The sequence below is a fragment of the Cryptomeria japonica genome, chromosome 7 (assembly GCF_030272615.1).
Source record: "Cryptomeria japonica chromosome 7, Sugi_1.0, whole genome shotgun sequence".
In the NCBI taxonomy this organism is placed as follows: Eukaryota; Viridiplantae; Streptophyta; class Pinopsida; order Cupressales; family Cupressaceae; genus Cryptomeria; species Cryptomeria japonica.
In genome coordinates this window covers 738,187,664-738,200,466 of record NC_081411.1, presented here as the reverse complement: position 1 = coordinate 738,200,466, position 12,803 = coordinate 738,187,664, and the positions used below count along the sequence as shown (strand labels likewise).

General features: G+C 34.2%; 1 protein-coding gene across 3 annotated transcripts; it reads left to right on the top strand.

The window, feature by feature from the left end:
* Positions 1–10,302: 10,302 nt before the first annotated feature.
* LOC131071936 (uncharacterized) lies at positions 10,303–12,408 on the top strand. Of its 3 annotated transcripts, none has more exons than XM_058007914.2 (5): positions 10,303–10,718; positions 10,820–10,862; positions 10,947–11,129; positions 11,217–11,336; positions 11,443–12,408. In XM_058007914.2, the coding sequence occupies exons 1-5, from the start codon at positions 10,713–10,715 to the stop codon at positions 12,387–12,389; spliced, it is 1,299 nt and encodes a 432-aa protein (XP_057863897.1). In that variant the 5' UTR covers positions 10,303–10,712; the 3' UTR covers positions 12,390–12,408. The 3 variants fall into 3 exon arrangements, with proteins under 3 accessions (XP_057863897.1, XP_057863898.1, XP_057863895.1); XM_058007915.1 differs by having other exon boundaries at positions 10,305–10,718; positions 10,820–10,858; positions 11,428–12,408; XM_058007912.1 differs by having other exon boundaries at positions 10,305–10,718; positions 11,428–12,408.
* Positions 12,409–12,803: the final 395 nt, after the last annotated feature.

The window sequence follows — 12,803 nt, the reverse complement described above, 5'->3', positions numbered from 1 at the left end:
TACCCAATGTTGGTAACCTCTAGTGTTCCTAATGCAATCTAATTCGTCAAGATTAAAGTGTATGCAATGTATAGTTATCTACTTATGTGAAACCTCTCATGAATATTGAAATCTTACTCGTAGGGGTTGAAGGGTACCCAATGTGTAATCTTCCGCTACAGGAAAACCTTCAATGGTTATATTAAAATCTAATTCCTAGGGGCTAAAGGGAACCCAGTGTGTATTCTTTACCCAATAGTACTCTTTCATTAATTTTTTTAAATGCATACGTGCTGAAAAATTACAACAATAACATTTGTTTAACTAAATGCTGGAAAATCACAGACATGACAATAATAAGAAGTACCAACACAAATGTAGGAGTTGTTCAAGTAGAAAATAATGGTATAGTATTGTTTTGAATAAAAACCATACCTGTATTGCCCTTTTTTGATCTTTTTGATACAAGATCAAAGGGTTTTTGCATGAAAGGGAGATTTCTATGGGCTTTAGGGCCAAGAATATTACTGAATTTAAACTAGTTAGTCATAGTTCAAAAACTAAATCGTCGATCTTATTGATGATCATCACATTTTATTTTTGTAATATATGAAACAAAGGTTTCTATATGAAATAGGGTTCTAGGGTTTTATTTAATGTAAATAGATTTTATGGAAATATAAGTTGGTCTCTTCTGCAAAAAAAAATTGTTTTAAGAAAGTATTGGCTTCAATATCTATGGAAGAACATTTGCTACTGGTTTCTTAGAGCTTTCTAGAAATTAATGGGGAAATTCTATTAGTTCCAGGAATATCAGACTCATTCTCTATGGAACAACTCTATTTTATTTTTTATTTTTTTGGTATTGCTTGATAACTTCTTGGTTTAAAGCAAATTGTTTACAATATCAACAAATTAACAGTCCTTTTATCATTTTTGGTTTAGGTGATACAACAAAACAGTTCCCAGTTGAAGCCCCCCAAGTTTGTGAGCTTCAAGCATAGACCATCCTTTGCTAATGTAAAGCTTTTCAATCCGTTCTACCTAGAATGATAGTAAGCAAGTATAATTTTATGTAAAATAAAAACTGCAGTGAAATTCACAAAACATGAACAATTTATGATGAAAATTTATCTTTGAAACTCGTTTCTTTGAAGCATAAATAGTGTACAATGATGCTAGTCTGTGTTCGAGAATACTCCATGCTTCTCCATGGATCATGTTGACTTCTCACAACATAGGACAATGTGGTATTAGGAATGAGCTATAACAGAGCAAATGGATTTATTCTTCATTAAATAGAAGCTAGACTATCACCACTTCCCTAAAAACAATCAAAATATCGTTATTTGCCACATGTGCTCTATACTCCTAAGTATTTGACTAAATGTCACTGGTTTTTATAAGTGTTATTTTTAACTTCAATATATTATGTCATTTTGATTTCACTTGCAACCTCGGTTTAGCTACAATTCCATTATTCTTTGTGGCCTCATATTACATCAATAGTATACGATAAATAAAAATTGTAAGTTCCTTTTACTTTTTATTTAAATTTTATTTCTAATTTGCTCCTATTTCATTAAGAAAAAATGAAATTAACAATGTTCACTTGCCCTATGTCCATAACTCCAATATATTCATGGCTTTGTCATTTAGGACGTCCTCAGACTTCAAACCAAAATTTTAAGCTTTACAATTGTAATACAAATGTACTACATGGAAAGTAACAACACAAATCAAAAATTAGTTGCTACAAATCAACTTTTAACTTTTCAGCTGATTACGTCTCTTGTTTATAAAGCTTTCAAGAACATTATCAACAATTTTGTGTGTATTTAAAAGTTGTCGAAATAAGTAGTTTGTTCACTTCAATGGCCATTCAAATGTAATCGGTAAGTTGGGTAAATTCATGAAAATATTGATGAAACTGTTGGCAAGTAATTTTCAAAATGCAAAGAGTGAAAAGAATGTTATCGGGCTTCTTTCACTAATCGACAACTTCAACAAGTTTCGCTATACACCGATAGAAGAAGAATTTAATAAGTTATATCAGCAAGTTATTACACTCTACTAAAACACCAATAAGAAGGAGCTTCATCATAAGGTGGCCACACATTGATCGTTCAGTTTGTTAACTTATCGAAATCACCGAAATCACCGATAAGTCTTGTAAATGAACCAAAACAAACGCTAAGGGTGATCCATAGGTCATTTCACTTTATTACCAAAACGAAATAAGGATGCCAATGAGAACAATTGAATCGGTAACTTAGCCAAGCTGCAAAAGTAAATCAAAGTGCCGAAATAGAGGCAAGTTAGATGTGCATCGGTGTTTTGTGCAATTTAATGAAGTTGTTGATTTATATTGTGAAATATCTCCAAACTGTGGATGGTGGAAGCAAAAATAAAATAAAAAAAAGGTTTTAGAAACCCCGTAACAAATGCAATTTGTAGGTTTAAAGTTGAACTGTACAACTGTTGTCATCCTCCTCCTTGCTTTCCCAAAAATGGGAGCTTTAGATTAGCGCATGAACATCTATAGAAGCGCATGATATGCATGAGACTGATTTGTTGTAAAGACTTTAGAAACTACTGAGCGAATGCATTTAGCAGTGGCATAATCAAGTCTCACAACCTTTACCAGTATTCTCTATGCTTGTGCCAAAATCAAAGACTTGAAATAGTGCACATGGACATCCATAAAGTTGCTGTTGATAAGTGATGCTGTTCTAGCATGCAGCTCCATGCAATTCCAGTTTGGACATGAAGCGATCCATTCATCACCATGCATAAGCTATTTTTAGTTAATTGAGTGATGCTACTCTAGCATGCAGCTCCATGCAACTCCAGTTTGAACATGGAGCTATTCATTCATCACCATGCATAAGCTATTTTTAGTTAATAGTTTTTTTTTGTTTATTCATGCAAATAAAACATGTACTCCAACATGCATGAATCCTTAGTACTATTTTTAGTTTTGCTTTTTGCATGAGTTTGTTTTTAATAAATAAAGCATGTTGTGCATGCACTTATTGTATTCTTAATTTAGGGAGTAGTTTGCTTTTTTTAGTATGAGAGCCTTAGTAGCTTTCCATGCAAAGCTAGGAATATATTTAGAACTGCAGTTATTATTTATTAAGCTTCAATAAAGATATTGGTGTTTTCTTCTTTTTGTTGTTATTGTTTGTTAATCAGTTGGTTCAGAGAGGATAGGTCAGGTTCAAAATTCTACAGTTGCGCGGGTTGACATGCATGCAAAATGTGAAGCTACCTCGAAGAGATGAGCTCTCATGGAATGTAGAGAATGCACAAAAAAAAAAAGACATGTTGAATGTGGAAGCATAGACAAGGCATATGACTCGATGGTGTTCGAAGTCCAGAAATAGAACATGCACTAAATGGACTTGGTGAAAAGACTTTTGAAACTTTCAATCATATGCACTTCAGAGATTCGTTGAAATAGATTTGAATATGAATGCAATTGGTAGGGGTAAGGTTGCCATGACAAGCCAGAATGAAAGCTTTGAAAGACGATAAAGACCATACAGGAACTATTTGTCAAAATGCCTCAAAGGAGAGGCATATCATCTCAAAGAATAAAATGATTGCAGAATATGCACGAAATGGATTATTTCGCAAAGAAGCTCTCATAATCTTTGAATTAATGCAGCGTTCTCAGGTTATTCTAACATTACAGGGAACATGAGCAAGTTTCCAGACTACCTCAAAGAAATGACGTCGCATGGAACACAGTAATTGTAAGATTTGCAGTAAATGGATTTGTTAAAAAGGCTTTATTAACTTTCAAGAAAATGCAATTGTCGGGTATAAAGGCCAACCTCATGGAATGCCATTATTACAAGATATGCAGAAAATGGACTCGTTGAAAAGGAGTTTTGAAGCTCTCAAGCAGTATCAATGGAAAACATGCATACGAAATGTGGAAGCATAGAAAATACTATTAACTATTCGGCATAAAACTTCAAAGAAGTTTGACCTCAAAAAAATGCCATGGTGACAAAGAATACAAAAACTGGGCTTGCTCATGGAAGCAGAAGTTGTTATATTGAGAAGAATCTTGAGTGTGGGAAGAATTGCTTATATTCAACCCTTCTACTTGCCTTTGTTACATTCTCATTGAGATACCCTTTATAATACTTTAAGCTACATTTATTGAGTCTTGATGTATGTGCGATGATGAGCTTTAAATTATTTGGAGACACCAAATGCAGAGTCTAGACATCGAGCCCAGCCAAATAATTTCCATTAGCACACTCATATAGGTTTATTGGATGAATTCGGTGTTAACTCAATTCAATGCTCGATGTGACAATACTATTGCAACAAAGATGGAGAATTATGTTTACACGATTAAAGTTCTTGGCTATATTATGCATCTTGAGAAATCATGTAATTTTGAAAAAAATCAATGTGTGAAGATCTTTGTTCAAAATGTGCAAACAAACAAGTTATTTATGAAGACAGGGAAGCTTGTTTTGGAAAATGAAGAAAACATGGGCACCAATGGGTAGAAAGATTTCAGTTTCAAAATTCAATACCAAATGACTAAAGATCAATAATTTGCATTGGTTCTAAAGGTGTAGATGTTCAAGTATGTAGCTTCACTATGCAATGTAAGTAAAGAGTTAATGATGAAATGGTTACAAAAGCAAAAAGATGTGAAGATGGAAGTTATAAGTTTCAAGTTGATTTGTTGTAAAAGTGACTACGTCACTCATTGTAATTACTATCTAGAATTCGAACTTTATTTTTGTAAAAGTTGGGGAAATCCCGATTTGTTTCTAAATGGTACTTACTAGAAGTAATAACTTAGGTAGTTATCCTAAGTGGGTACCTAAGATGGTTCTCCTAAATTGTTACCTAAATTGGTTATTCTAAGTGGTTATAGGTTAGTTATTCTAGGAGAGTCTATAAATACAAGACCTCTACATTGTAAAGGGAGACTCTTAGAAGGGGGAAATTATGGAGAATTTTTCAATGAGATTGTATATGAACTTTTGGCTTCACACTTTGTGCCTAAAGGATTTTGCACTTTTACATTTTTAAAAGGATAATAAAGAGTGATTTTGATTCATACGTCTTGAATATGCTCATGAGTTACTGTTATCAATTTTTTGTATGTTGAATCGATAACCCTTTTTTGTATTTGTGTGATCCATTGGTATTCAATTTAAATATGTATGTAATTGATTAAACACTATCATACCTTGGTATCTTGGTTCAAATGTGCTTGGGCAACTTCTTTCTTCATGTGTTGAAATATGTTTTCCCTTCTTTCATCACCATTGCATATCAAAACACATCTTGTGCTTAAACCCCCTTTTGTAATTCTTATGAGTTGTGAAATCCTATTTGGTATTCGTATGTCTATCATTAGGGTTTCTATTAATCGTCTTGTTTTAGTTCTATGCACTTTCTCCTTTATGTACTTTCAGGTTAAACTTGTACACAAAAATACCAAAATACCCCCATCATATGAGGGTGTTGCCCCTCTCAAATGTAGAGGAAGATTGTGGTAGATTATGGTTAAATACTACAATCTCTCCAACTGTTGGAATGGTTGTCACTACTCTTCAGACGAACAGGGTTAGATTTGGAGAATCAATCATAGTGACAAATCTATTCACCAACAAAAATAAAAGCCATATCTAGAGGAGGGCGAGTTGACATTGGAATATTTTCCCAAGTTCTATGAAGCCTATTGTTGATATTTGTGATAGCCACAAGTGCAAAGCTCTTTTTATGGTTATTAATTGTTGGAGCACCTGGATGAATGTTCTCATTTTTTAACAAATCGTTCAAAACTAATAATCTCCTAGCGTGTCCCTATCTACAATTGAATTGGGGGAAAGTGATCTATACTAGTCTTGTGTTTTACCCTTGAATGAGGCTACGGGTAGTCTAAGTGCAATTTTTTCTCTATGACATTATGGATTGTGCAAATATTAACTATATCTTGCAAGTGCTCCATAGGCTTTTTAGAGTCCTCTTCGGTGCACTTAGGCAAAGTTTTCAGTGTTGAAGTGAGAATAGGATCCCAAACTACTAGAGGAGTTGCAACAATCAATGGGCTATCATTGTTCCAAGTGATAATTTTTTAGGTTGGTTTGTATGTAGCTATCTATGCTTGCGATTCATCTTGTGCTACACTTGATCCAAAAACTCTAACCTGAGTTATAGTCACTAATGAAGGTAGTAACAATCTAAAATTCTACATTGTTTGTGACCTAGCAACAGTTTCGTGGCTCATACACCCACTTATAATATGAAATTAAGTTGGTCCCACCAGGTGTGCCAATTTTTTTTGTTGATCTCTAATGTCTACACTTAAGAGAACCACCTTATAAGAAGCTCTGCATATGGGGTACTAGATTGTGGTATGTAGAGTGACCTCAGGGATTTTAGAAGCTAGATCTTTCTTTTCTCTTTGGAGAAAGGAAAAGGGTGGGAAACTACATATAAACAAACCTAGATGTAAGGCGATGCACCAAACCTTTTACAATACTTTAAATTTTCCTTAAAAAATAGCAAGAAACACATAACTACAAAGGAATGAGCACAAAGTTTTGCAAAATCTTCATTATTTAAAAGAGAACAAGATGCTTAAGGTTTGGAGGAAACAAATAATAGCATTCAAATCCTTTTGCAAGAAACACTCATAAAGACTCAACTAGGATGTAATATGTTTCTATTACCTTGTTCTAGTACCACTTATATGAATTTGTTCACCAAATAGCATAATACAACTTCAAATCATAATGAATTATAGATGATTGAAAGAGTGCAAAACATAATTCAATGACCTGTGCATTGATACTAAAATTGTAAAAACAAATCTAAATGAATAATAGCTACTTTCATTTGAATGACACAGAACAACAAATTTTAACTCAAAAGAAGCAAACACATAGTAAAGACACAATATGACATGTTTTTCTTATATTAATTTTGAATATAATTCTATGGTCTGAAAAAAGATTATCTTTTAAGTGTATTTCTTTTTAAGAATGGTGAATCCATTTTATAATACACTTCTGACTTAAATAGGATAATCTTATTGAACTAAAAATAGATATCTACAACGAAAGAACCCTTGCAAATTTGCTATGTGTAGATTGTCATCATGGTGATTACTAAAACCAATTATGAAACATCATTCCAGCTCCCTCCTTTGGGGTGGCATCACCATCTTGAATTCTCCCTTTATGTTGCAACCACTTGAATGAGAAGGATTTTTTATGTTTGTTTTTGTGCCCTGTAGTTTCACCATGTGGTGGTCTCCAACAACCCTCCACTTCCAAAATAGCCAATAGGATGCTTTTAATTCTTTTATGAGCTCAAAACATGTTTAGGCTTTCGCATTGCTAACAAGTGGAATCCTCTAAAGTTGGTTGGTGATACAAGTTCACTTTTCCTTTTAGAAACTATGTGCCCCATAGACATTGTATGTGGGTGAGATTTGTTAAAGCTTTCTCTTCCCCAACCCTCAAGAATTTACGTCGTGCCAACACCTGTCACCTTATACAATGAGTTCTTTGAAAAATAAAAGATTTAATAGATATTTTGCAGGACCACCATGTAGCACCTTCACACATCTTTGTGAGAATGAGGGGTTGGGAGCTTGCTTGAAACCACGTCATGTTGACAAGTGGTGCCCTCTACACACATTTTACAGTATAAAAATGTAACTCCACAAATTTGTTGATATTTTGAGACCAAAGCCAAAAAGAATGAAAATGGATCTGAAGTTTCCCAAAAATTAAATGGGAGCGCTTCAATATGCTAGCTCAATCTCAAGTTGCAGTAGATAAGATCTACAATTGACCCCGCAAGAGACAAGGAAAGTGACCATGTACTCAACATTGTTTGTTTCAATCACTTTTTCAACCAGTAGCCCATATGATTCTTTGAAATGCAAATTCAATTAATTTTAAGCAAAATAATGATAATCTAGTTTGACACAATTGATAGAACTTATAATAGAAGTTACAATGGTTGACAAAGGGGTTGCGTACATGTCGATATCAAATGTATACGATGAAAATGGATTAATGGGAACAATAAAATTGAAAGAATTACAAGGATCAATCACAAAATCCTAGCTTAACAATGAAAAACATCCACCATACACAAATGAAGATACCTAAGACCATGCAAATAAACAAAATAAACCAAGATATACCATTCACATGTCTAGTAGGGTTTCAATCTCCATTTCTTCCTATCTCCATTGATCTTGTTTGATATATTTGCTCTCAGATTTTATGTGTGCACAAGAACTCAACAAAGAATGAAAAAAGTGGTTGATAGTGTGATTGCAAGAAGGCTTGATTGCATAAGAGATTAGACGATTAGACGATTAGGGTTGATAATGAAAGAGAGTATCCTCTTATATAGAAGACATTGTAAGAAATGGAATGATAAGATTAAAAGGTGTAAAGATAAATGGTTGGTTGGGATTATTTAGGGTAGGTAGAAGAAACAATTAAATGATAAAGGGGGTAGGTAAGAGAAGAATTAAGAGATGAGTGACATGTGTTATGGGTAGAAAAGGCTAATGAATTAATTAAATAAATAAAGATTTATTTTTTATATTCACTATCGTGGAATCTGGAGGTGTCCTTGCCGAAGCGAGACTAATCCTCTAGTGTGTACGACCCGGAAGTGGGATCAATTAAATAAATAAAATTTAATTTAAGAAAATGATTATTTAAATAAATAAAAGTATTTATTTAAATGAGAAAAAGGTTAGAAAGGGCTAAAGTGAATTAATTAAATAAATAAAGATTCATTTAATTAATAGAAGAATTAGGAGTAAATAATTAAATAAATAAAAAATATTTATTTAATTAGACAGGACAATTTTAGGTGTTTACACCAAAAACCATAACTATGATTTCAACACTTGATGTAATTATACTTATCATATTGATTTTTCCGTTGACATTATGTCTTAAGTTTCAATATTCTATCAAAAAATAGTTATAATCTAGTAAAAGTTGTGGATGTATAGAGTAGGGTATCAGAATTTCATTACAAACTAATCCACACAACTCAAATGTGGGGTTTGGACTACCCTCTAAGTCTAAATCAAAACCTTGGTTAAATATAAACATGATATCTCTAGTTGAGTTCTTAAGGGAATATTCAAATCTCACATCTTAGCTTTATGATCATCCTTTTTCAAAAATTGCTTCAATCCACAAGCTTATTTTGGTGAATCCATCATGGCCTTTATAATATCTCTTTCTAATACTGATAAGGAATTTAAAATTCCGGATCTTTCAAATTGTAGTTCACTCCTTGTTGGAGATATTATAAATGTCCCAATGGATCCTTCTTCTTTTGATATAGTAATTAAGATTAGAAAGTGTCTTTTTGTTCCTCTCAAGAATCTAAATTACATTATGATCTTTTGGATTCTTATTTTGATGTTTTTGCTTGGTAATAAGAGGATATGCACTTGATATTGATCCATCTATTTCGGTCCATAATATCATCTTATATTGTGATGCTAAACTTGTTAAATAGAAGATTAGAAAAATGAATCTGAAGGTTACTTTAGTGATCAAGATTGAGATAGAAAAGCTTTTAAAAGCTGGTTTTAGTCGTCCTATTGACTATTCACCTTAGATATCAAATATTATTGTTGTTGCTAAACTTGATGACTCTATTGAAGTATGCATGGATTTTTGTGATAAAAAAAAAAAATCTTTTCTTAACTATGATTTTCCAATTCCTAATATTGATACGATTGTAAAGTCGATAGTAGGTTGTGCACTATTGTCTTTTATGGATGTCTTCTGAGGATATAATCAAATCCTTATTAGTTTGGAAGGAATTTAAGACAATTTTCACTTCCCCTTGAGAAACCTTTTATTATGTAGTCACGTCATTTAGATTGAAAAATGCTAGAGTAACTTAAAAATGTACCGTTTGAGCCCACTTAGTTGTTCGTAGGGGATTAGTCTCACATCAACTCACCCTTCCGTGACCCTAACTTGACAATAAAAAGTAAGCCCAAGGCAAGATTTGGTGGGAATCGTTGGATTGAGATGCTAGGATACCTTGATGTTATTCAAATAAAAAACTTACAAATGTGCCATGACTCTTTTTTCATAATTTCATGGATAAAATTTTATAAGATTATATTAATGATATCTTGACTAATTCTATAATTAATTTATTATATTTCCACAATCCATTAATTTATCAAATGATTGTTTGTGGATTTAATTGTATATTTTTTTTTCATCAACATTTCATACCTGCCAAGAAATAGAACAATATAAATTCACGAGGAGGATGTAAGAAAGTGCTTGGAGATGTAAAAATGGTTACGTGTTTTACACAGTGCAACTTTGACGTCTAATCTGCAATCGTAACAGACCAGATTCAATCACGAAAAAGATAAAGAGTATGCAAACCACAAAGAAATTGAGAAGACGAGCGAAGTCCACATACTACAGAGCTAGTCAATGCTCAGAGTCTACAGTATCTATGTCTCGTAACATGGATTATTCCTACTGAAGAAGTGGACGAATGAATGACCTATGGGTTTCTCCAGGTGGGAGCTTGGAAGATGCTCATTCACTTTTTATTTCGTACTTGCAGCCCTAAATTTACTTCCCTAAGTCTCGAGTCTTCTCTTCTACAAACCCCAATTTCTGAGCAGAGAACAAGGCTGAGATCAAAACGAAAATATCATTATGGCTGTAAGTTTAGATTTCTGCACTTAATGAGAAACGACGCACATATATATTCTCTTTCTTTATTGATGTGAAAACAACTGATATCCCATTTTTGCAATTTGCAGGAAATGGTGGGAGGGGCGGTGCTAGGCACTGTGGTCGACGTAGGTATAAAACCTCTTCCTAATTTCTTTCGAACACATCGTAAAATTAATCCGGAACTTCACCTGGATGAAACAATTTGTATTCCAGGGGCTCTCGACGGTGGAGAGGGGGTTAGAATGGCGGAGAAATCTTTAAACACAGATCTGGTGGGAGTGAGGCCAACTAGCCGTAGACCAGTAGGTGATGAGCAGGCTGGTGACGAGCAGATTATTGAGGCACGTGCTATAACTGAAAGGGGAGACAGCTTTAGGTCAAGTGACCCTGGGATTGGTGAGCTCGAAGGAAATCATTCTCAATTTGGCAACAAGGTTGTGAATTTTCAAATTTGATGGTATTTTGGTTGATTTTTATACACAGATCTGGTGGAAGTGAGGCCAACTAGCCGTAGACCAGTGGGTGATGAGCAGGTTGTTGACGAGCATTTTATTGAGGCACGTGCTATAACTGAAAGGGCTTTTTCAGGCGACCCTGGAAAAGGTGAGCTCGAAGGAAATCATTCTCAATTAAGGTTATGAATTTTCAAATTTAATGGTTTTTCGGTTGATTTTTAGCCTGTACATACTTGTAGACCATTTGCCCACAGGGCCTTCAACATCTGTCCGATACATTCAGCAATTTGCTCATTGGGCTTCTACATTCAACTGGGGTGCCGTAGTGCTTATCCTTGGAAGTTATGGATTGTTGCTGTCTAATCCTCTGTTTTGGCTGTGCTGGAGTATCCTCGTCACAAAGGCTGTGATTTATTACTCCATACAACCTTACTGGGAGTGGATTGAAGATTCCACACGAACAACAGATGAATCAGAGGGCACTAGAAAGCCTCATCGATTCTCTGATCATGGCGGAGCAGGAGCCATTATTCTCAAGGTAGGGATGAGCATTGCCCTCATTATCCTTATTTTACATAGTGAGGACATCACACAAAGACAAAATACAGTACTCTTGATTGTTGCAGCTTCAATTATTTTATTCGAAGGATTTATGCCACTTTTAGTTGGAAGAGAGGAATTGAGTTTATGGAGGAATCCATTGAACAATATTACAGAAGATCAAAAGTGGAAAGCTTTAATTTTCTTTACTCCGTCTGCTATACATGCAATAATTTTTACGACAGGACCAATTGTCCTCGGAGGAGACTTGGGCCAACTAATGCGTAAGGAAGCCTTCTGGGGTTTCGGTTTTATATTTCTGGTAGATCTCCTGGCAGAGGTTATTCGTAGATTTGGTAGTGGAAGGCACTCTCCATCTGTTATGGCAGAGAATTTGCCAAAAAACCACTATGTTGCTGTCATTTTGCGACTGGTTGTTGAAGGGTGTTTGTGTTGCTGGATGACTAAAGAGATATGTCAAGAGGCTTATTTTTCTTCGCATTTGGCAAGTGATGTCTGTAACAGACTATGTCGAGAGAGAAGCAAGCAACTGCTCATCACCATGGTAGCTCTGGGAGGCCTCCAAGCGACGGGGACTTTCATCGCTCCTTTATGTTCTTGTCTTCTTGGTCCTCGTGATGTCCCCAATAAAATGTTATGATAGAAGTGTTTTTGGTCTTCATGACGCCCTCACGATTCCTTTCTTTGTTTAAGGACCATGTCCTCACCATTCAAATCTTTTACTTCTGTAAAATACTCACACACAATCTAATTCGGAAACATGCAAGATTAATAACTCATGGATTGTGGAAATCTCTCTTATTCCTTTCTTTGTTTAACGACCACTCTCTTTGTCCTTTTTAGTACTAAGCAATGCTATTGCATTTTGTTATGTTTATTTGGCGATAAATAATTTTTTTAAATTCTTCAAAACAAATTTGCTTTATTAAATTAGAGAGATAAGATTTACACAGTCCATGCTAAATTCATATATATTTCTGGATTGAGCTGTGTAGAAGTTTTTGCATCAACGTTTCGAATCACATTCCATGATTCAGCTCTTGTATCCTAATAA

What these genes read in the sequence shown, in the direction of transcription:
- LOC131071936 (XM_058007912.1), top strand. An exon ending in GTCAAGTGACCCTGGGATTG is followed by an intron (nt 11,130 to 11,216) that starts GTGAGCTCGAAG and finishes TTTTATACACAG; the next exon opens with ATCTGGTGGAAGTGAGGCCA. An exon ending in TTCAGGCGACCCTGGAAAAG is followed by an intron (nt 11,337 to 11,427) that starts GTGAGCTCGAAG and finishes ACATACTTGTAG; the next exon opens with ACCATTTGCCCACAGGGCCT.